The 22,986-nt window shown below is 47.4% G+C and overlaps 1 protein-coding gene across 1 annotated transcript in view; it reads right to left on the bottom strand.

Annotated features, from left to right (window-relative positions):
- BMP8B (bone morphogenetic protein 8b) overlaps positions 1 to 5,344 on the bottom strand; it is a 33,773-nt gene extending 28,429 nt beyond the window's left edge. Inside the window, exon 1 of the mRNA XM_043876777.1 lies at positions 4,704 to 5,344. Coding sequence (XP_043732712.1) covers positions 4,704 to 5,037 — 334 coding nt within the window. The 5' untranslated portion in view covers positions 5,038 to 5,344. The remainder of the gene's footprint in view (positions 1 to 4,703) is intronic.
- Positions 5,345 to 22,986: the final 17,642 nt, after the last annotated feature.

Here is a 22,986-nt window from a genome sequence, read left to right as displayed (position 1 = left end):
TATTTGACTTTCAAGATGGATAAAGGATTTATTAAGTGAAAGACAAAAAGGCAAACCAGCAGGCGCTTAGATCCCACTTAAGATCTTAAAAAAGATCTTAGAAAAGATGAACACAAATTGATTTTTTTTTTTTTCAAATCAGAGCTAAGGACTTCCCTGGTGGTCCAGTGGCTAAGAACACACCTCTCAGGAGACACAGGCTCGATCCCTGGTCTGGGAAGATCCCACATGCTGTGGAGTAACTAAGCCCGTGTGCCATAACTACTGAGCGCTTATACCACAACTAGAGAATCAATGCACTGCAACAAAAGATACTGCATGATGCAACTAAGCCCCAACGCAGCCAAATTAATTAATTTTAAAAAATCAGGGCTGGTTGTGGGGAGGGTTACGCTAAAGGATTAAGACACTGGTTCTCTCTAAGGTACACAGAAGATTACTGGAAGCTTCCATATGATATATTTCCAGACACATGGTCTGAATTTTCTATGATGAAATTCTATAACGAATCTATATGGCATAAATTTTCTAGTGAACATGCATTAGTTCTGTAAATCCCAAAACAAAGATATTTTAAAAATCATGTCCTAGTTTACAACAAAGTCTCACATTTAATACAGTCCAATTCAGCAGCACGTACTGCACCTGACAATGGTCCCTGGGCCGGGGGGAGAGGCCACTTCTGTGTAGGACAAGAGCAGAAGATACACAGGCTGGAAGATGACCAGCTGTGTGGCCTTGGGAAAACCGCCTAACTTCTCTGAGCCTTTGAAAACAAAGATGTGACAGTACTTGTGAGATGAGATGAAAGGACAGACACGGAGGGTCTCGGCATGTGCTCGTCACTGGGTGTCAGCTCACACAATCCCTAAGCAGCCTCCAGGGAGGGTACCGTGAGTATCTCCGTTTACTGCGGAGGAGACTGAGGTTCCGAGAGGCGGACTGGAGAGTCCAGATCACACTGAGAGTAGGAGGCCGAGTCAAGATGCAAATTCCGAGCCCAGGTCAGAACCCCCAGCCCAGTCCTGCCTGTCCTCACGCTGTCCATCCCCTCCTGGCACCCAGAGAGGGGGTCCCTGTAGCCCAGGTGACCGTCACCTCGTGACTGATGCACGGTTGTGCGTCTCTCCCACCAGAAGGTCAGCTCCACAAGAGGCTCTTTGCTTCGTTCCCTCTTATGTCCCAGGAGCTAGAATGGAGCCTGGCACAGAGCAAGCACCACACAACTGTTGAGTGAATTCAGGAAAATATCAAAGAATTCCGTAGTAAGGAACCAAAGTAAGTGACCCCGGGGCTCATGGGGGTGAAGCGTCACCCCTTCCAAGTCAGGGGGCTGAACAGGCCCCGGGCAGGCCCCTTACCCCCACGTAGCCCTGCCTCTCCCAAATCCAAGAGCCTCAGCTCCTTCCCACCCCTCTCCTCAGCTGCCCGGGCCCATGGGAAAGAGTGAGTCCAGCTCAGGGAAGGGTCAGGACAAAGGAGAAGACGGTCCCGTTCAGTTCTGACTACACGTCAGCCTGCAGAGCCGTTTGTGCCTCAGTTTCTCAGTCTGGAGCATGGGCACCCACGCTCTGCGGACAGGAGGTGGGGAAGGATTCAGGAGGAACATGAGAGGTGTCTCTCCTGCCTCATTCCTCTCTCCAGAGGGGCCGGGCCGGCCTGACACACTCGGGGTCCAGCCAGTCACACCTGAGCTGGGCGGAGGGGTGGGCGGTGTGCTGAGAAGGGACCAGATAAAAGGGGGGACGTGCAGGAACCCACGGCAGGCCCAGGAGAGCCGAGACCCTGGGTGCTGCCTCCCAGCTCAGGGTCTCCTCCCCGGAGCTCAGGCGACACCAGGGACCAGCTCTGTCCACTCCTCGAGGTCCCAGCCCTATCTCTGTGTTCTGGCCAAGGGGAGCCAAGAGTCCACGGGCAGAGACTGACAGGCAGGCCAGGCGGGGCCCAGCTCTGACCACAGCCCTGGCCCCCAGCACAGGCCCTGGTAGTCACAACTTGGCCCCTGAAGTGTCCGCACGGATGGAGGCCCGACCCCTGGACGGGAGCCTTTGAGAGGCCCAGGCCCCCGGGTCCTACGGGCGCTGCTGAGGGTCAGGGCCCAGCAAGCCCCAGGCCTGGCCTCTCAGGAGCCATGAGGCCGGTGAGGGGAGCTGGAGGCCACAGATGTGGGAGCCTCGGTGTGGGCGCTGACGCCACAGCGACTCTGCTGTTGGACTCCACAGTGGTTCAGGGCCCGCCGACCTTCAGGGGCCCGGGGCCGGGGCCTCCAAAGCAGGAAACAACGCTGGTAGGTGCCTAATCCCCACATCAGCCCACGTAATTACCAGTTAAACTGCTCCAACTGAAGGAGTTTTACTAGTGCAATTAGTACATCAGAATAAAGAAGGCCCTCTGACAGCTGGCTGGACCTGCCCACACACCAGGCTTCCCCTGAACAAAGATCGGCTTGTTAATCCACAGCGTCACAAGCCTTAGATCTCCATGAAACATGCAGAGGTGGCGTGGGAAGAAACTGGAATTTGGAATCCACGGTCTGGATGATACCGCGGATGTGCTGTGTAGCCCTGGGTTGCTTATTTAACCTCTCTGAGCCCATGGCTGGTAAAACAGCTTCACAAGTTGCTACATGGATGAAATGAGTATTAAAAGGACTATGGAACTTCAAATGTTAATTTTTCAATTGTTCAAAAACAGAGACACCTTTGGTTGGCTTTAAAAATCTGTTTCTGGGTCTTGTGTGTCTATAGACAGGTGAGGACATTTCCATACATCCACACCAAGGCTGAGCAGCAGCTGGGAGAGACCGCGGTCAACACTCACCAGGGCTGGTTTCCCCTAAAAGGGGGCTGATTTTCTGCCCCTCCCCCTCTATCAACCTATCTCACAACAACTCTGAAGACAGATCACGAGGAGCCCCATTTTGCAAGGAGAGATCTGAGGCTCAGAGAGGGCAGGGGCGTCCCCAGGACCACACAGCAGAGGCAGGAGGGGAGCCAGGTCCTCCTGAGCTCGGGGTGCTGCTCACTCACAGCAGCAGTGCCCACCAGGGCCGTGTACCCCTTGCCCGGGGGGTGCTGGGGAAGAGGGACCTGGCTAGGTGGTGACTCACGCAGATGGAGGGCTCCTGTGAGGGCATTCCCAGGGGGACTGTATCCACAGGACTTCTTGGTCCTGTGCCCGGAGTCAGCTTGTCCCCAGCACAGAGCTCCAGCCTCAGTTCCACATATGGATGCCTCTGTCCCCAGCTCCCCACCCTGTCCATCTCTAACCACGAAGGTGGCATCTAGAATCCACCAGCCCAAGTCCTGAGCCTGGCACAGGGCTCTCAGCAGAGGTTAACGGCTGCCTCCTGCGGCTCGCTCTCACCTGAACCCATCACCAGGTCTGGTTTGAGGGGACAGGCCTCCCAGATTGTCCCCTCTTCTTGCCCTACCAGAGAAAGCAAATGGCTGAAGATGCATAAAATCTGCTGTCACTCTGACCCATGAATCCCTCTGCCGAAACCCCTCTGACAGCTCTTTCCACCATGAAAGCCTGACCTCCTGACACAGAACTGTCACCTCCTTGAGCCAGGGATGGAGACCAAACACCCTGAGCCTGTCCTGGCTCAGCCACACAGAGGTCACGTTGTCCTGAGCCAGACAGCGCCTCTCTGAGCCTCACTGTCCTCATCCGGGAGATGGGGATGAATATCATGTCTGCCGACAGGGTTGCTGGGAGGGTTACAAGGTGAAGGGAGGCTGGTGTTCCTGGCCAGGGGCCTGTCCCCGCCCTGGGTCCCACGGCTCTTCCCACCTCGGCCTGATCTATGGTCCTTGGTCCCCAGGTCTAGCCTGGCGTCTGCCGCAGCCCAGATCCCCGCCCCTCACTGGCCTCAGACAGGAAACAAAGCGGATGGGAGACCTATGTTCATGAATGTAAATTAAAGAAAGTTTAGTTATGGACAAAGTGATCTTTGAGAACTTTAAGGGTAAATGGTTTCATGATTTGGAGTATAATTCCTGCAGAGAGGAAAAGCTGGGCTTTGCCTGGAGAACAAAGCGGGTTCAAACTGCCCATCGGGTCATTCACTGGGCCTGGACACTCAGTCCTGACAAGCCAAGTCCCAGATGTGGGCCCAGGGTGACAAGACCACAGTCTCTGCCCCACTGAGCTCAGTCCATGCCTTCCCCTCCCCTACCCCACCCCTAGGTGGCCCAGGGAAGAGGCTGCTCAGTGTGGGCTCAGGACATCTGGGTCCTCACCTCAACTCTGCTGCTTTGATGCCGTGACAGGGTTTTCCACTCTGACCTTTGTCCTGCTCTTCACACCGCCCTTATCACAGGGACAGCATCACGGCCTCTGTTTACTCATCCGTCTCGCCAGGACCAGACTGTCTTCCTGGCACTACCCGGGTCCACCCGACACTACAGGATCTTACGTTGGGGTGTCTGGGGGCGGGTGAAGGTACATGCCTCTGGGACTCACATTCCTCGTCCGTCCCAGTTGGTCCAGCAGCTCACCGACCCCCACATCCCTGAGCCGGGCAGGTTTTCCTCCCGCAGGTCCTTGTCCACGACAAGGTGACTCCCCGCCCCCAGCAGGCGCTCCCCCTGCCCGAGGTGGCGCACACGCCCCAGCCGCTCGCGCGCAGCCCCCGTGGGGCCATTCAGCTCGCTGCCTTCTCCCGGGGTCGCCGCCGCCCGCCCGGGACCCGCGCTCACCCATGTTGACGAAGCTCATGACCAGGTCTGCGCGGCCCAGGCGCCGCTCGTGGGCCCCGCCGTCCTCGTCGTCGTCGCTGGCCACGGCGCGGTACAGGTCGAGCATGAAGAGCGGCGCGGACGCCGGCAGCAGGGCGGCGGGGGGCGCGCGGGGCCGGGGCCGGCCGGGCAGCCCGAGCACCGCCAGGATCTCGCGCTGCAGGTCGCGGCGCTCGCGCGGGCCCAGGCGGCGATGCGGGCAGCCGAGCGGGGGGCGCGGGCCGGGGACGCCGCCGCCGCTCAGCGCGCACAGCGCCAGGCCCAGCAGCCAGAGCGGCCCGGGGCGCGCGGCCATGGCGGGACGCGGCGGCCTCACCGCGCGCGCATCCGCTCCCAGCGGGGCCCGGGTCGGGGCCGCCCCGACGGTGCGCGGCGGGCCTGGCTTGGGGCCGGCGGGACGGGGCGTGGGTCGCCCGCGAACGCGGCGCGGTCCCTAGAGCTCCCGGACCGTCGGCTGCGGCCGCACCGCCTCGGGCAGGGGCTCCTCCGGGAAGCAGGGACGGTCGGCTAGTCTGTCCGTTCCGCTGCGCCCGACAGTCCGGCTGCTGCCGAGGCCGCTCAGCTTAGAGGCGCAGGGAGAGCGGGCGGTCGGGTTCCGGGAGGCGCGGGCCGAGTGTGTACCTCTCCGAGGGGCAGCGGCCGCCTCTCTCAGTCCAGCTGGGAGCCGTCGGGTCCCGCCCCTCCTACCCGACCAATGGGGGTGCGGGGGCGGAGACAAGGCTAGGAACCTGTGCCCCAGGAAGGGGCGCTGGGTGGCGGGTCGCGACGGCCCCGAGGTGAGACCCGCCTGTAGGTGGCTGGCGGGACAAGTGAGGAGTCCACAGCCCAGCCGTCAGGGGCTAGCTGTCGTCCTGGGTTCCGCTGCCCACTCTGGCCGCGCTGTCCGGAGGGCGCGGGGACTGGGCCTGGGGAACCCAGGGTATAGGCGCGATCTGAGATCGGACCCTGCGCTCGCACAGGGCATGTTCTTGATCGCCCTGCCGGGGCGTGATCCTAACTCTCTGTCCCGCCGTGGAGTGACCCGAAAGCCCTGCCTGGTGCGTGGGTGTCGCCCCAGGGCCCGAAACGCCTCAGGCTAGTCTAGAGGTGGAGGGGTTCGCAGGTGCCAGCCAAGCCTAGAGAGTGGGGCGCATCCTTTCGCCAGTAGTATCCGGGCAGGAGTTCCTCGCCACCGCAGCTCCTGACCAGCCTCTGCGCTTTTGGGGGGCTCCTTCCGGGACATCTGACACTCGCTGGGTCACGGCTCGCGGCGCGCCCACCCACCTGGCTCCGGCGCGCTCCGGATCAGCGCCTCTGGCGGGCGGCCCCAGCAGCTCCAGCAGCGGCGCTATCACCACCAGCTCTGCTGTGCGCCCTTCGGACCCCGGTGCGGGTCCAGCCGCGCGCGAGATATGCCTCCCACCGGTCAAGGAGCTCTGGCGCCCTTCCTGATTTTTTGCGCGTCTTAATTATTACGGCCCTCAGCGATTTTTGAGAGAAGAATCATCGTGGAAACTCTTTGATTGACTATCCCCTTCTGCATAGCCTGCTCTTCCCTAGGCGCTTTCTCACCGCGTTTATTCAGTTCATTACGGACTCAAGGTGTTAAGCACGATGAGACAGTCCTGTCTTCATGGGGAATGTCCAGCCAGTGGGTCAGGTTACCTCCTGTTAATACACCAATTAAAAATCAGAGATTGTCAAATGATTTAGGGTGGGGGGAAAGCAAGAACAAATGATAAGCTAGACCCCCGTTCGATTCCTGGGTCGGGAAAATCCCCTGGAGAACGGATAGGCTACCTGCTCCAGTATTTTTGGGCTTCCCTAGTGGCTCAGCTTGGAGAAGGCAATGGCAACCCACTCCAGTACTCTTGCGTAGAAAATCCCATAGTTGGAGGAGCCTGGTAGGCTGCGGTCCATGGTGTCGCTAGGAGTTGGACACGACCTGAGCGACTTCTTTCCCATTTCACTTTCATGCATTGGAGAAGGAAATGGCAACCCACTCCAGTATTCTTGCCTGGAGAATCCCAGGGACGGCAGAGCCTGGTGGGCTGCTGTCTGTGGGGTCGAAGAGTCGGACATGACTGAAGCAACTTGGCAGCAGTGACTCAGCTGGTAAAGAATCTGCCTACAATGCGGGAGACCTGGGTTCAGTCCCTGGGTTGGGAAGATCCCTGGAGAAGGGAAAGGCTACCCATTCCAGTATTCTGGCCTGGAGAATTCCATGGATTGTATAGTCCACGGGATCGTGAAGGGTCGGATATTACTGAGCAACTTTCACTTTCATAATCTTTTCAAAACCATATCATTTAAAAGATTCACTGTAAATACAAAACACAAGTTGGAAGTCAATGGGTGGAAAAATTACATCATGCAAATAAAAGAGTAAGAAGGCCGGAGGGGCTGTATTAATATCAGGTAGACATTAGACTTCAAGATGCAAAATGTTAATCAGAGATAATGATAAAGTGTCACTTTATGTGAATCCACCCTACTGAAACAGAAGGCTTTGTGCAGCTAAATATGACAGACTCATGCAATTCTAAATACTGATGCTTATGGTTCCAAAGTGGTTAAAAGGTCCTCACATTTATCTTGGGAGTCAATGGAAAAGGGCATCTATCCACATGAAATTAAATCCATTTTGTGACTCGAATGATACCAGTGGGTGGTTGGACCAGGGATGGGGGTGGAGGTGGGAGAAACCTCTCAAAATGAAGTTCACACATTGCCAAATCTGAATCAAACCAACTTTGGTCAATTCTTTGTGACTGATGCAGAATTCTGGCAGGAGTTTGCTTAAACACACAGAGGAAGGAGACCCCCCTCTCCAAAAAGCAGACTCTTTGAAACTTTCTTTCTCCCCTAGAAGAGCAGCACAAGCAGAAGGCACTCATGGGTGGAGGACCCAATGGCTTTGCCCTCCACTAAGCCCAGATCTCATCCCTTACCTTGTGGGCATCCATGAGGTTCGTGATGAGATTGAGATTCCCATGCACAGGCTGGTCCTCAGCCAGCTTTGGCTTCATCTTGTACTACCAGAGGAACAAGGCCTGCAGAGCGTCCATGAACTGGCCTGAAATCAGCAGGGCCTCCTCCAACCTGTGCTGCCTGAGACGAGCACACAAACCTCACCATTGGCAAGGGGATGTCTCTCTTATGGGGTGTCCCTGGAGGCAAGGTGGTAAAGAGTCCGCCTATCAATGCAGGACATGGGGGTTCAATCTCCAGGTCGGGAAGATCCCCTGGAGTAGGAAATGCCAACCTGCTCCAGTAATCACGCCGGGAAAATCCCATGGACAGAGGAGCCTGGTGGGCTACAGTCCATAGGGTCATGAAGACTTGGACACGACTGAGCATCTGAGAACACATGCACAATCTCTTCTATGAATGGCCCAACTGAAGAGGAATGTTGCTTGAAATCTATATAAAGAAAATGGCCCAACTGAAGAGGAATATTGCTTGAAATCTATATAGAGAAGGACCTCCATATTGGAATGGTTAGAAATATAGTTAAAAGTTATCAAGATGATGGGAATTCCCTGGTGGTCCAGTGATTAGGACTCATCAGTACATTCACTGCCATGGCCCAGGTTCCATGCCTGCTCAGGGGAACTAAGATCCCACAAGCCATGTGGGATGGCTTAATAACAAAAAAAAGTTATCAAGATGACAATAACATTATAGACAACAAAAGAAAAAACAGATCAATTGGACTTTTAATTATCATTAAAATTTGAAACTGTTTATCAAAGGACATTGTCAATAGGGTAAAAGGCAACCCACAAAATGGAAGAAAATACTTGCAAGTCATGTATATGATAAAAAATTAATATCCGGAATAAATAAAAAACTCATAAAACTAAATAACAATAAACAAACAACCAATTTAGAAATGGGCAAAGGACTTAAATAGACATTTCTCCAAAGAAGATGTATAGATGGCCAATAGCATGTGAGATGTTCAGCATTATTAGTCATTAGGGAAATGTACCCTGCTTATTTAACTTATATGCAGAATACATCATGCAAAATGCCAGGTTGGATGAAGACCAAGCTGGAATCAAGATTTCGGGGAGAAATATCAATAACCTCAGATATACACCAATCTTATGGCAGAAAGCGAAGAGGAACTAAAGAGTCTTTTGATGAAAGTGAAAGACGAGAGTGAAAAAAACTGGCTTAAAACTCAACATTCAAAAAATCTAAGATCATGGCATCCAGTTCCATCACTTCATGGCAAATAGATGGGGAAACAATGGAAACAGTGACAGATTTTATTTTCTTGGGCTCCAAAAATCACTGTGAACAGTGACTGCAGCCAAGAAATGAAAAGAATCTTGCTCCTTGAAAGAAAAGCTATGACAAACCTAGATGGCATATTAAAAAGCAGAAACATTACTTTGCCAACAAAGGTCCATCTAGTCAAAGCTATGGTTTTTCCAGTAGTCATGTTTGGACATGACAGTTGGACCATAAAGAAGGCTGAATGCCAAAGAATTGATGCTTTTAAACTGTGGTGTTGGAGTAAACTGTCGAGAGTCCCGTGGACTGTAAGGAAATCAAACCAGTCCATCCTCAAGGAAATCAGCCCTGAACATTCATTGGAAGGACTGATGCTGAAGCTGACGCTCCAATACTTTGGCCACCTGATGTGAAGAGCCAACTCATTGGAAAAGACCCTGATGCTGGGAAAGACTGAAGGCAGAAGGAGACGGGGAGACAGAGGATGAGATGGTTGGATGGCATCACTGACTCAATGGAGCAAGCTCCGGGATTTGGTAACGGACAGGGAAGCCTGGCATGCTGCAGGATTCGCTAAGAATCAGACATGACTGAGCGACTGAACTGAACTGAAGAACATCGACAAACCTTGAAGACCTTACGCTTAACTAAAGGTAGACATAAAAGGACAGATATGATTTCATTTACATGAGATGTCTAGAGTCATCAAAATTGTATAGACAGAAAGTAAATGGTAGTTTCCAGGGGATAAGGGGAGAGAGGAGTTATTTTTTTTTAATGGGTATGAAAGTCAGTGTGGGATGCTGAAAAAGTTCTGGAGATGGTTGGTAGTGATGGTTGGAAAACAATGTCAATACATTTAATGTCACTGAACTGTATTCCTAAAAGCAGTTAAAGTGGTATCTTTCATGCTATGTATATTTTACTACCATACGAAAAAACTGACCAAGAGTAACGCCTAGACATTTTTACTCAAACCACACTCTAGATGGATTAAGCAGAGTGCAGGGGTCAGGTATAGAGTACCTCAGACATCTTATCATCCAACAACTATGCACATGAACACACCCTAATGACCGAAAGTCTGCACTGATTACTTCATACACTGCTGCAGCAGAGGGCAATGGTTGAGGGTAAGGTAATGGTCAAGAGCACAGGCTCTGGAGTCAGACAGGCAGGAATTCCTATCAAAGGTCCATGCCAGCTGTGACACATATCCCCAGCCTCCTTATGTGTAACCTCCTCTTACTCCTCATGTGTAAGATGGGATCATAATTGTATGCACCTAGATTGCTATGATAGCAGCAGGACAGCTGTCCCTAATTCACCCCAGCCCAAGGCCGGGGTCCCAGGATCTCAGCCCCACCCCTCACTGCCAAAGGACTTCCTGAACCTCACCTCCTTGTCTACAGAATGGCAGAAGTGACACCTGCCTCCCTTGGTTGGTGTTGTTAATAATAAAATTTAGTAATAATAAAAAGAGCAACAACCACAGTGATATAGCCACTTCTCTGAGTACTTCCTCTGTGTTAGAGCTTTACATGAATCTGCACAATAGTGCTATGAGGCAGTTGCTCTCCCCATTTTATAAAGAACTTAGTAATGACTGTGATGAGGAGCCTTGCTCAGGAAATGCAGCTGACTCCCTTGAGTGTGCAGGGCAGTGTGGGTTGTGTGGGGCCCCTGGTGTCTGTGGAGTTCACAGCTGGGGAAGGAGCCCCCACTGTGGTCCAGAATCCATGCCCATCCTGTCTCACCTGGGTGCGGAGGGTCACCTAAGTCTAGGGCCAAGGTCAAAGCTGCCAGGAGGCTGGAGTCCTGGGTTCTGGTCCCACTTGTGCTTCAAACTGGCTCTGCCACCTGGGTTGGTCACTATCCCTCCCTCCCCAGGTTTACCCTGTTGTAACGTGAGAAACAGGGGTCAGATCCTTGACCAAGATCCCTCACCACAAAGAAAGGCTGGAAGTTCAGACGTGGAGCCTGTGTCTGAATGTCTGACTTCTCTCTGCCCCCTGGTGGACACCAGCAGCCTAGCACCTGGGGGAAATAGACTAGAGACCCCAGAGCTATGTGACCTCAGCCAAGGCTCCCCTCCTCTGAGATCCATTAAATGTGGATAATAATAATACCTACCTCTTTGGGCTATTATTGAGAATGCAAAGAGATAATACATGAGAAGTGCTTGGACTTTAGAAATGATCACAGACTAGCCAATCAACAGAAGCCAGATCCTACAACTGAATTGGCAAATCCTATCATCAGTGAAGAATGTAATGACTACAAGCTTTAGGACATACTTGTTACTGGCAGTTGTTTACTTAAGTTGTAAATGGATTCAGGCTCTATGATAACTACCCCATCTCTGGACAATTACCAACTATATGTATTTTTTTCAAGAAAATAAGTTTAAAATATTTTTCCTTCTTTTTTTGCTCTTTTTCCTTGATTTGTGACTTTATCATTTCCTTTGTTCCTGTTTTTAGGGGTTTGTTTTATTGCTGTTCTTCACCATCTTAAATTGAATGCTTGCCTCATTAATCTTTAACACTTCATTAAGGTATAATCTATACACCATAACATTAACCTGTTTTAAGTATAAAATTGAATAATTCTTAGTATAGTTACAGAGTTGTTCAACCATCACCACAGTATAATTTTAAACTATTTCCCATCACCCTCAAAAGACAGAAACACACCCACTTGCAGTTTATTCCCATTTCCATCCCCAGCCCTAAGCAACCACCAATCTACTTCCTCTCTTTAAAGATTTGTCTTTTCTGGACATTTCACAAAAGTGGAATCATATGTGTCCTTACTTAATATGTTTTTGAGGTTCATCTTTGTTGTAGCATGTAGCAGTACTTTATTCCATTTTATGGTGGAAACATTCCATTGTATGGACATGCCACATTTTGTTTATCCATTCACCATTTAATGGACATCTGTATTGTTTGTACTATATGTATACAATAGTTAAAACATTTGCATTATTATGAGGCTATTTTAAACAGTTGCTGCTCTGAACATTTGCTTACACTTTGTATGAATGTATGTTTTCAATTCTCTTGAGAGCTTGTTAATTTTTATACATTCACTGTTTCCACTAAATGTGTTTTAATATAATAAATTTGCCTCTAGTACTGCTTTAGCTGTGTCCCACAAACTTTGACCTGTACTTCTGTCATTATCATTCAGAACTAAATATTTTTCAAATTTCTTTTTTATTTCCTTTTTCAACAAAATGTATTTATCAGTAGGATGGTTCCCAAACATGTAAGCCCATTATAATATGCAATTTTACTGAATCATGATTGGGGAACTTAGACTGTATGACATTAACGCTTTAGAATTTGTTGAGGCTTTCTTTATAATTTTTAACACACATGCTTTATTTTTGTAATTGCTCCATTTGCATTCGTTGGAAACTGCTTGAAAGAAATGATTTCTCTAAAATATTCTAACCCTATGGGTTAGCCTAATGGTTAGGATTCCAGGCTTTCACAGCTGTGGATTGATTTTAATCTCTGGTCAGGGAACTTGAGATCCCACAAGCTGTGTGGTGTGGCAAAAATAAATAAATTTTTAAAAAATTCTAACTGAAACACAATGCAAACTCTTGTGCTTCCACACACTCTCCACACAAGTGTGGCCAAGATCCTCTGAAAAGCTTCTATCTGCAAAGAAAGGCACAGGACCATGGCCCATGACTCTGCCCTCCCGGATTCCTTATTCCTTACCTCCTCACTGTCTTCTGAACTTCCCTGTACCCCTAATATCTGTGACAACCCCCTGTACCTTGTCAAAGAGCAGAGTCACTGTAAGCTCACAGTTTTGCGTCTTTCCAACTTGCTTTTCTCCACCCATCACACTCTTCTCTTCTTGAACCTCCTCAAGACATCCAGTTCACTGAACCATCCAATTTCTCCCTATCCATCAACTCTTTTCTGACTTCATTTTGCTCTTTCAGTTCAGTTCAGTTCAGTTCAGTCGCTCAGTTGTATCCAACTCTTTGCAACCCCATGGACTGCAGCACGCCAGGCCTCCCTGTTCATCACCAACTCCCAGAGTTTACTCAAACTCATGTCCATTGAATCGGTGATGCCATCCAACCATCTCATCCTCTGTCATCCCCTTATCCTCCTGCCTTCAATCTTTTCCAGCATCAGGGTCTTTTCAAATGAGTCAGTTCTTCGCATCTGGTGGCCAAAGTATTGGAGTTTCAGCTTCAGCATTAGTTTCAGCTTTGCTCTTTAACCAACTTAAATTTCATGTTCTATTGTTTTATTTCATTTACTTATTTATTTTTGGCGGTGCTGGGTCTTCACTGCTGCACGGGGGCCACACTTTGTACAGTGCATGGTCTTCTCATCGCGGTGGCTTCTCGTGTTGCTGGTGAGCACTGGCTCTGGGGCTCTTAGGATCCAGTATCTGTGGCTATGGAAGCCCAGTTGCCCTGTGGCATGTGGGATCTTCCCGAACCAGGGCCCGAACCCACGCTCCCTGCCGTGGCAGGCGGACTTTCAACCCTTGGACTAGCAGGGAAGTCCCCTGTTCATCACCTCCTCAAACAATCTGAACCCCATTGCCTTTACCACTTACACATCAAAACTCCAAACTCTAGGTGAACCCAGCTACCCATCTCCATTGTGCCTACATCCATGCTGCTCAATTGCCGAAGAACATGAACTACAGGGCATGTAAGTGACACTGTAAATTCATAGTTACCAATTTCAAGGCTGCTATTCACTTTTATTATGTTTTGTTTAGATACACTGTTCTCAGACTTCTATCTTCTCTTCTAACCTGTTCACACTTGGCAAATGATGGAATGTTCTACTTGACAGAGAAAATAGAAGCTGTCACACAACTGCCTTCTCCTCCCTTAATTCCCTCCTATCCAAGGACACTTCTTCTGTGCTCAGAATTCCATCTCTCCAGGCTTCTGGGAATTTTGCACTATTCTTTGCAGGGAAACAGGATACTGTGAAGGGAGAAGATTTAGGATATAGCTGCAGAGGTGCTTGCTCTATTTTATTTATTTATTTAATTTGGCTGCACCATACAACATGCAGGATCTTAGTTGCCTGACCAGGGATGAAACCCATACCCTCTGCATTGGAAGCATGGAGTCTTAACCACTGGATAGCCAGAGAAGTCCAAGAAGTGCTTTTATAAAGTGCAAATCTGCATATATTCATTCCCAATAAGTAACCCTATAGCACTTTCCTATTGCTCTTAGAATTAAAAAAATAAAATAAATAAAATTTAATATGCTTGACATGACCTTCATCAATACACAGTTCACAAGAAAAGAGATGCAAGCAATCTTTAAATATATAAAAAATATGCCAACTTCACTCATAATAAGAAAAGTACAAATTTTAATTGCATTGAGCTAAAATTTCACACCTATCAAAAGAACAAAAAAAAATCAAAAATTTTATCAATACAGCTGTGATGAGACTGTAAGGAAACAGGTACTCATAAATTCCTGATGGGAGTACAAAAATAGTACAGTGTCTACCAAGGGCAATTTGACAGTATCTGTCAAAATTTTAAATGCACTTGCACTTAGACTCAGCAATCCTTCTTGCGAGAATTTGCTGTATAGACATGTCTCTGGACTGAGAAATGATATATGTAAAAGGATGATATTCAAAATATATAACAAGTGGGTGTGATCATTAAAATGTATGTGTATTTGTCTATATGCTTGTATAGCAATAATTTTAAAATATTCCCTTTTGTCTACATCTTCTATGATTAACAAGTGACACAAAATTGTAGGTGATAATCTTTCTTTATGGGCTTCTAAGGTGGCTCAATGGTGAAGACTCCATCTGCCAATGCAGGAGATGTGAGTTCTATCCCTGGCTCTGGAAGATTCCCTGGAGGAAGAAATGGTAACCCACTCCAGTATTCTTGCCTGGAAAATTTCCTTGGACAGAGGAGCCTGGTGGTCAACAGCCCAGTGGGGTCTCAAAGAGTCAGACATGACTGAGCATGTACACAACCTATTCATCAAATTATTCTAATGATTTCCAAATCATATATTGGTTTTTAGAAAATGTGAGCATGTTACTCATATAATGCAATTGTCACTAGCTAAATGATACTGTCATCTGAGCCATGATTTGACATTAAACTCTTCTTATACTTTCTCCATTAAATTGATCATCATTTAAAAAAAATTGATCATTATTAGGTCCTGTGTCCTCTCAATAGAGAATTTTTCTTCAAAAGCAGTGATATTGTTCATGGTGTTAAAACTTTTCTTAGCTTGTTCTGAACTAACTGTTTATATTCAAAGTTATTCTAACCATTATAATACTGTGTAAGATTTTTTTTATTATTTTGGTTGTTTATTGGACTAGGTAACAAGAAAGGTCCTACCTTTTTATATAAAGTCATGTAAATTGAATAGAAAAAAACATACAGTGAATGAAATTGAGAATTTCTTTAGAAATGTTACTACTGATATTCTCCAGTTTAGTAGGTGTGTGAGGTTTTTATATATTATAGAATATCTCTATTATCAACCCAGTCATGAAGATCATTAATTTAAATGTCATACTTGATTAATTGGCTTAATGTTATTGATTTTTTTCTTTTGCCTTCAACTCACATAGCTTTATAAGCATACTTTGACCAAGTTTCAGGGCTCAATAAGCCAGAAGAATTTTTTTTTTAATAGCATATTTTACAAGAGTTTATTCTGTCATCTGAAAACATTGAAGGCTGAGTCTGGGGGTTTGTTTCCTTTATTATTATTTTATTTTATTTTTGGCCATGCTGAATGTGGGATCTTAGTTCCCCAACCAGGGATTGAACACTTGCCCTTGGCAGTAAAAGCTCAGAGCCTTAACCACTGGACCACCAGGGAAGTCCCAAAGTTGAAGTTCATTATATGTTTTGCTTTTGTTCAAATAACCTCTTTGACTTGCGCCAACAAAATGTGCTGGGCCCTTGGCCCTAAGTCCCTTAGCTATGGCGAAACCCACTGCATGTATAGCTTCCAACTTGGCCCCAGTCTGTTACCACAAAAGTCTTGGAGGTGCACGTTTTTATGTGGGGGAGAGTGAGGCATGAATGCTTCCCCACTAAGGATGGGGGTTGCTTTCTGACTTATCTATCACCCTCTGTAATTATTGACAATTGCCCTGCCCCTTGGGTCACATTTTCTTTGTTGGGTTCCCAGATAAAGGGGGGTTCTAGGAACCAGGAGCATACACTGACCCCGGTTCTGTATAGCAGTATGAGTCATTCCTTGTCAACAGAGACCATGATCCCAAGACCATAATCAGTTACCCACCTAGAATTCCCTGAGGGTCCAGTGGATAGGACTCTGCACTTCCTCTGCAGGGGCACGATCCCTGATCAGGGAACTAGGAGACCACAAGCTGCATGGCGCAGCCAGAAAAAAAATAAAACCAGAGACGCACCTTTTACTTTAGCCACGGAGCCACAGAGATGGCACAGGTCCAAGGTTAGCAGGTCTGTCTAAGCTCTCCTGTGTGGCTGCAATGGCTAGGAGTCTAGCTTTATACTCCCTTGTGGGTGTATGGTTGTATGCATGTGAATTTGAATTAATGCCATAGTCTAAGCGAAATGGCAACCCACTCCAGTATTCTTGCCTGGAAAAGTCCATGGATGGAGGAGCCTGGTGGGCTACAGTCCATGGGGTCGCAAAGAATCAAACATGACAGAGCGACTTTACTTTCTTTCTTTAAGCGGAACAGTCCACCTACAGCACAAAGAAGGAAGCTCAGGTTATCTGAAACAACCCCTACCTATCCCTCTGGGACTTACTCGTTTGGCTGAGTCCAGGAGCCTGGGTCACTACTGCAGCCTGGACTCATATGGCCGATTGGGCTTCTGCTGATGGGGTCTAATCTGAATTTCTGATAGGATGGTCTATTCATGTGAAAATTTGAATTCATTTACAAATGTGGAGCATTGAGGGGTTGGATTATTGGGAAAGGCAGCCACCTTGGGCCCTGAGAGCCCCTGTCTATCCTTGCTGGACTCAATCAAACTACCTGGCACTGAGCAGTCTCTGCAGCTTATCAGAGAGATGACGGGGCAGGTCAAGGAGACCACAGGAGGCTGATGTGCCCATTCATTCTCCAGGGGATGAGACTGGCTTGCTGCTCATTTCAAAAAGTGCTAGGCCCTTGCAGACACGGTGGGAAACAGTATGGAGGTTTCTCAAAAAACTAAAAATAGCAATTCTATCCTGGGTACCTATTTTAAAAAAGCAAAAGCACTAATTTGAAAACACACATGCACCCCAATTTTCATAGTAGCTTTATTTATAATTGCTTAGGTATGGAAGCAATCTAAAAGATCAGCAACAGATGAATGGATAAAGAAGATGTGGTACATATATACAGTGGAATACTACTGGGGCATGAAAAAGAACAAAATTTTGCTATTTGCAACAACGTGGATGGATTTGAAGGGCATTATGCTAAGTGAACTAAGTCACACAGAGAAAGACAAATACTGGGCAACTTCCCTGGCAGTCCAGTGATTAGGGCTCTGTGCTTCTATTGCAGAGGGCAGGGATTCAATCCCTGGTTGCGTGCTGTGTGCTAAGTCACTTCAGTCGTGTCTGACCCTGTGCGACCCAATGGACTGTAGCCCACCAGTCTCTTCTGTCTGTGGGATTCTCCAGGCAGGAATACTGAAGTGGATTGCCATTTCCTACTCCAGGGGTTCCCGACCCAGGGTTCAAACCCACATCTCTTAAGTCTCCTGCATTCTCCAGTGGGATCTTTGCCATGGTGCCACCTGGGAAGCCCCAGTCCCAGGTTGGGAAACTAAAATCCTTCATGCCTCACAGTGCAGCCAAAAAAAAGAAAATAATAGCCCAAAAGAAAAACACTTGAAAAATACAATAAAGATCTGTCTATAGCTCCAATACCTGAAATCTCTGAGGTCTGTTTTTTTTTTCATCTATTGTTGTACTGATTTTGTTCATGTTAACTCCTCATGTGCTTGCTGTGTGTTTGTGTTTACATATGTGCATGTACTGGGTCATCACTGTATTTGGACCATTCCTTACAGAAACAATTTCAGGCTGAGAGTGGTGTTATCTTCCTCCAGAGACCAAGTCCAGAGGGGACTTACTCTTTTGCTTTTGCCCAACACCTGGAGAAATTTGCAATCTAGGATGCTCTTAGTACAATTTCAGGGATTGTGATGGTATAGAGTTGAGGTGCTTTCTTTCTTTTTTCTTTTTGTGGCCAAGCTGCTTGGCTTGTGGGATCTTAGTTCCAAGACCAGGGATCAAATCCATGCCCTTTGCAGTGGCAGCATGAATCCCTAACCATCAGACCACGATGGAATTCCCAATGGACTCATTTAAACCCATTCAGGTGTTAGATAGAATGATTTTTAAGTGAACATGTCCAACTTTTCCTCAAAAATAAGATTGATCTGAATCACCCAGGCTTCCCAGATGGCGCTAGTGGAAAAGAATCTGCCTGCCAATGCAGGAAATGTAAGAGATGCTGGCTGGATCCCTGGGATGGGAAGATCCCCTGGAGAAGGAAATGGCAACCCACTCCAGTATTCATGCCTGGAGAATCCCATGGACAGAGGAGCCTGGCAGGTTACAGTCCACGGGGTCCCAAAGAGTCGGACACAACTGAGGTGACTTAGCACACGTACCCAGTCCATAATAATCTGAAGCACAAAACTATCAATATTTTTATTCTATAAACGTAAATTATTTGTCTGATTTTGTACTGATTCTTGCATATCAATAAATTCTCCAGTCTCTGTAGATTTGGACACAGTAATAAAAAGCTACCCCAGGCTGTGATGGATTATGGTTGTTGTTTCTTCTTCCTCCCGAGAAAGGAAGATTCACATAAACTATTTAAAAGAAATATTCAGAAACATCCAACATTTCTTGTTTGTTCATTTTGGTGTTTGTTTTTAACACTTTACCATAAGTCTTAAATTTACAGATATCAAAGCACTGCATGCATCTTACTGAACAAGAATTAAAATGAACCAATAAAAGCTCAGTGAAAACTAAAATATATACAAGCAGTAGGAGCTAGATAATTAGAGGAGAATGATAAACCGGCAAATGTTCTAAAATACAAAATGTTCTATAAAGAATGCTGAATGCAGCCACAAAGTCCCCCTGCAGCATGGGCCATCCTCCCAGCTGGTCCTGACATTGTTAATCAACCAGGAGGTCCTGTCAGCCTAGAAGCACAGCTTGAACTGAAGCGTTCGAGCAGAGTTTTGTAAGTATATTGATTGTTACAGATGCGGTGGTACTATTTACCAGGCACCACACAAGCATTTCAATATTTTAACAATTGGTTCAGCCCTGCCACTGCCGTGCTCTTGACACTCTTGCTGTGCCCTTGACACTTGCCTAATCATCAGCCCTGGGCAGGTAAGATCACTCATTACAGTCTTGTTTGTGATAGCCAGGGGTCTGGAAACAGCTCAAGTGTAATAAGGAAGGAACTGGCCGATAAACTCTGCTACACCCCATCACGTATTAGGAAGCTCAAAGAAGAAAGCTCTCTATGGACTGATTAAACTACAGAACTCCTTTTGAAATATAATTTATATTTTTAAATTATTTATTTATTTATTTATTTGGCCATACCAGATCTTAGTTGCAGCATGCAGGATCTAGTTCCCTGACCAGGGATCAAGCCCAGGGCCCCTGCAGTGGAAGCACAGAGTCTTAGTCACTGGGCCACCAGAGAAGTCCCCAAAACACTTTTTTAAGTGAAAAAGGTAAGATGCAGAGTCTAGTATGTCCTCCCTTGAGTAAAAGAGGGGTGTGACTGAATAAGAATGCATATCCATATTTGATAGTATTTACTCACCTGAAAAGGATACATAAAAAACTAATAAAGTGGATTACTTGTAGGACATGTGCTAAGACACTTCAGTCGTGTCCAACTATTTGCAACCCCATGGACTGTAGCCTGTCAGGCTCCCCTGTCCATGGGATTTTCCAGGCATAAATACTGGAATGGGTTGCCATTTCCTTCTCCAGGGGATCTTCCCAACTTAGGGATCGAACCGGCATCTCTTAGGTCTCCTGCATTCAGTTCAGTTCAGTTCAGTCGCTCAGTCATGTTCAACTTTTTGTGACCCCATGGACTGCAGCATGCCAGGCTTCCCTGTCCATCACCGACTCCCGGAGCCTACTCAAACTCATGTCCATCGCTTCAGTAATGCCATCCAACCATCTCATCCTCGGTCGTCCCCTTCTCCTCCCACCTTCAATCTTTCCCAGCATCAGGGTCTTTTCAAATGAATCAGTTCTGCACATCAGGTGGCCAATGTATTGGAGTTTCAGCATCAGCATCAGTCCTTCCAATGAATATTCAGGACTGATTTCCTTTAGGACTGACAGGTTGTATCTCCTTGCAGTCCAAGGGACTCTCAGGAGTCTTCTCCAACATCACACTTCAAAAGCATCAATTCTTCGGCGCTCAGCTTTCTTTACAGTCCGGCTCTCACATCCATATATGACTACTGGAAAAACCATAGCCTTGACTAGATGGACCTTTGTTGGCAAAGTAATGTCTCTGCTTTTTAATATACTGTCTAGGTTGGTCATAACTTTTCTTCCAAGGAGTAAGCGTCTTTTTAATTTCATGGCTGCAGTCACCATCTGCAGTGATTTTGGAGCCCCCAAAAATAAAGTCTGCCACTATTTCCACTGTTTCCCCATCTATTTGTCATGAAGTGATGGGACCAGATGTCATGATCTTAGTTTTCTGAATGTTAAGTTTTAAGCCAATTTTTTTCTCTCCTCTTTCACTTTCATCAAGAGGTTCTTTAGTTCTTCTTCACTTTATCCCATAAGAGTGGTATCATCTGCATATATGAGGTTACTGATATTTCTCCTGACAATCTTGATTCCAGCTAGTGCTTCATCCAGCCCAGCATTTCTCATGATGTACTCTGCATAGAAGTTAAATAAGCAGGGTGACAATATAGTCTTGACGTACTCCTTTCCCGATTTGGAACCAGTCTGTTGTTCCATGTCCAATTCTAATTGTTGCTTCCTGATCTGCATACGGATTTCTCAAGAGGCAGGTCAGGTGGTCTGGTATTCCCATCTCTTGAAAAATTTTCCACAGTTTGTTGTGATCCACACAAAGGCTTTGGCATAGTCAATAAAGCAGAAATAGATGTTTTCTGGAACTCTCTTGCTTTTCCAATATCCAAAGGATGTTGGCAATTTGATCTCTGGTTCCTCTGCCTTTTCTAAAATCAGCTTGAACATCTGGAAGTTCACGGTTCACATACTGTTGAAGCCTGGCTTGGAGAATTTTGAGCTTTACTAGCGTGTGAAATGAGTGCAATTGTGTGGTAGTTTGAACATTCTTTGGCATTGCCTTTCTTTGGGATTGGAATGAAAACTGACCTTTTTCAGTCCTGTGGTCACTGCTGAGTTTTCCAAATTTGCTGACATATTGCGTGCAGCACTTTCACAGCATCATCTTTTAGGATTTGAAATAGCTCAACTAGAATTCCATCACCTCCACTAGCTTTGTTCATAGTGATGCTTCCTAAGGCCCGCTAGACTTCCCATTCCAGGATGTCTGGCTCTAGGTGAGTGATTATACCATCATGATTATCTGGGTCATGAAGATCATTTTTTGTACAGTTTTTCTGTGTGTTCTTGCCACCTCTTCTTAATATCTTCTGCTTCTGTTAGGTCCATACCATTTCTGTCATTTATTGTGCCCATCTTTGCATGAAATGTTTCCTTGGAATCTAATTTTCTTGAAGAGATGTCTAGTCTTTCCCATTCTATTGTTTTCCTCTATTTCTTTGCACTGATCACCGAGGAAGCTTTCTTGTCTCTCCTTGCTATTCTTTGGAACTCTGCATTCAAATGGGTATAACTTTCCTTTTCTCCTTTGCTTTTCACTTCTCTTCTTTTCACAGCTATTTGTAAGGCCCCCTCAGGCAGCCATTTTGCTTTTTTGCATTTCTTTTTCTTGGGGACGGTCTTGATCCCTGTCTCCTGTACAATGTCACGAACCTCCGTCCATAGTCCTTTAGGCGCTCTATCAGATCTAATCCCTTGAATCTATTTTTCAGTTCCACTGTATAAGGGATTTGACTTAGGTCATACCTGTTCATGGGGTCGCAAAGAGTAGAACAGGACAAGTGATTTGGCACGTAGCACGGGTTTCCCCCTGGGTGCTAGGCTGCTTGTGTCCACCAGGGGGCAGAGAGTAGCCAGACATCCAGACACAGGCTCCATGTTTGCCTGAACTTCCAGCCTTTCTTTGTGGTGAGAGATCTTGGTATCAGGGATCTGATCCCTGTTTCTCACGTTACAATAGGATAAACCGGGTGAGGGAGGGAGAGTGACCGACCCAGGTGGCAGAGCCAGTTAGGAGCGCAAGGGGGACCAGAGCCCAGGACTCCAGCCTCCTGGCAGTTTTGACCTTGGCCCTAGACTTAGGTGACCTGGGGAAGACAGGGTGGGAGCATGGATTCTGGACCATGGTGGGGGCTCCTTCCCCAGCTGTGAACTCCACAGACACCAGGGGCCCCACACAACCCACACTGCCCTGCACACTCAAGGGATCCAGCTGCATTTCCTGAGCAAGGCTTCTTTCACTAAGTCATTACCAAGTTCTTTGTAAAATGGGGAGAGCAACTCCTTCCTGCACTGTTGTGAGGATTCATGCAAAGCTCTAACAGAGAGGAAGTGCTCGAGAAGTGGTGGTATATTATTGTTACTGCTGCTGTTATTATTAATAGGAATTTGTGCAGCAGCCAAGGGAGGCAGGCGTCATTGATGCCGTTCTGTAGAAAAGGGCGTGAGGCTTAGGAAGTCCTGCTTGCAGTGAAGGCTGGGGCCATGGTCCTGGAACCCCAGGCCCTGGCAGCCCCAGTGGCCTCATGAGGGCCTCTTTCTCTGGATGATTCTCTCATTCATCTGTGCAGGCCATGCTCTGAGCTGGCTCTGCAGTGGGTCAGGGCCCCATGTCCTGGGCTCTGTGAT

Source organism: Cervus elaphus, chromosome 20 (assembly GCF_910594005.1).
Source record: "Cervus elaphus chromosome 20, mCerEla1.1, whole genome shotgun sequence".
NCBI lineage: Eukaryota > Metazoa > Chordata > Mammalia > Artiodactyla > Cervidae > Cervus > Cervus elaphus.
Note: the sequence above shows the minus strand (reverse complement) of the source record. Positions and strands in the feature narration are given on the sequence as shown.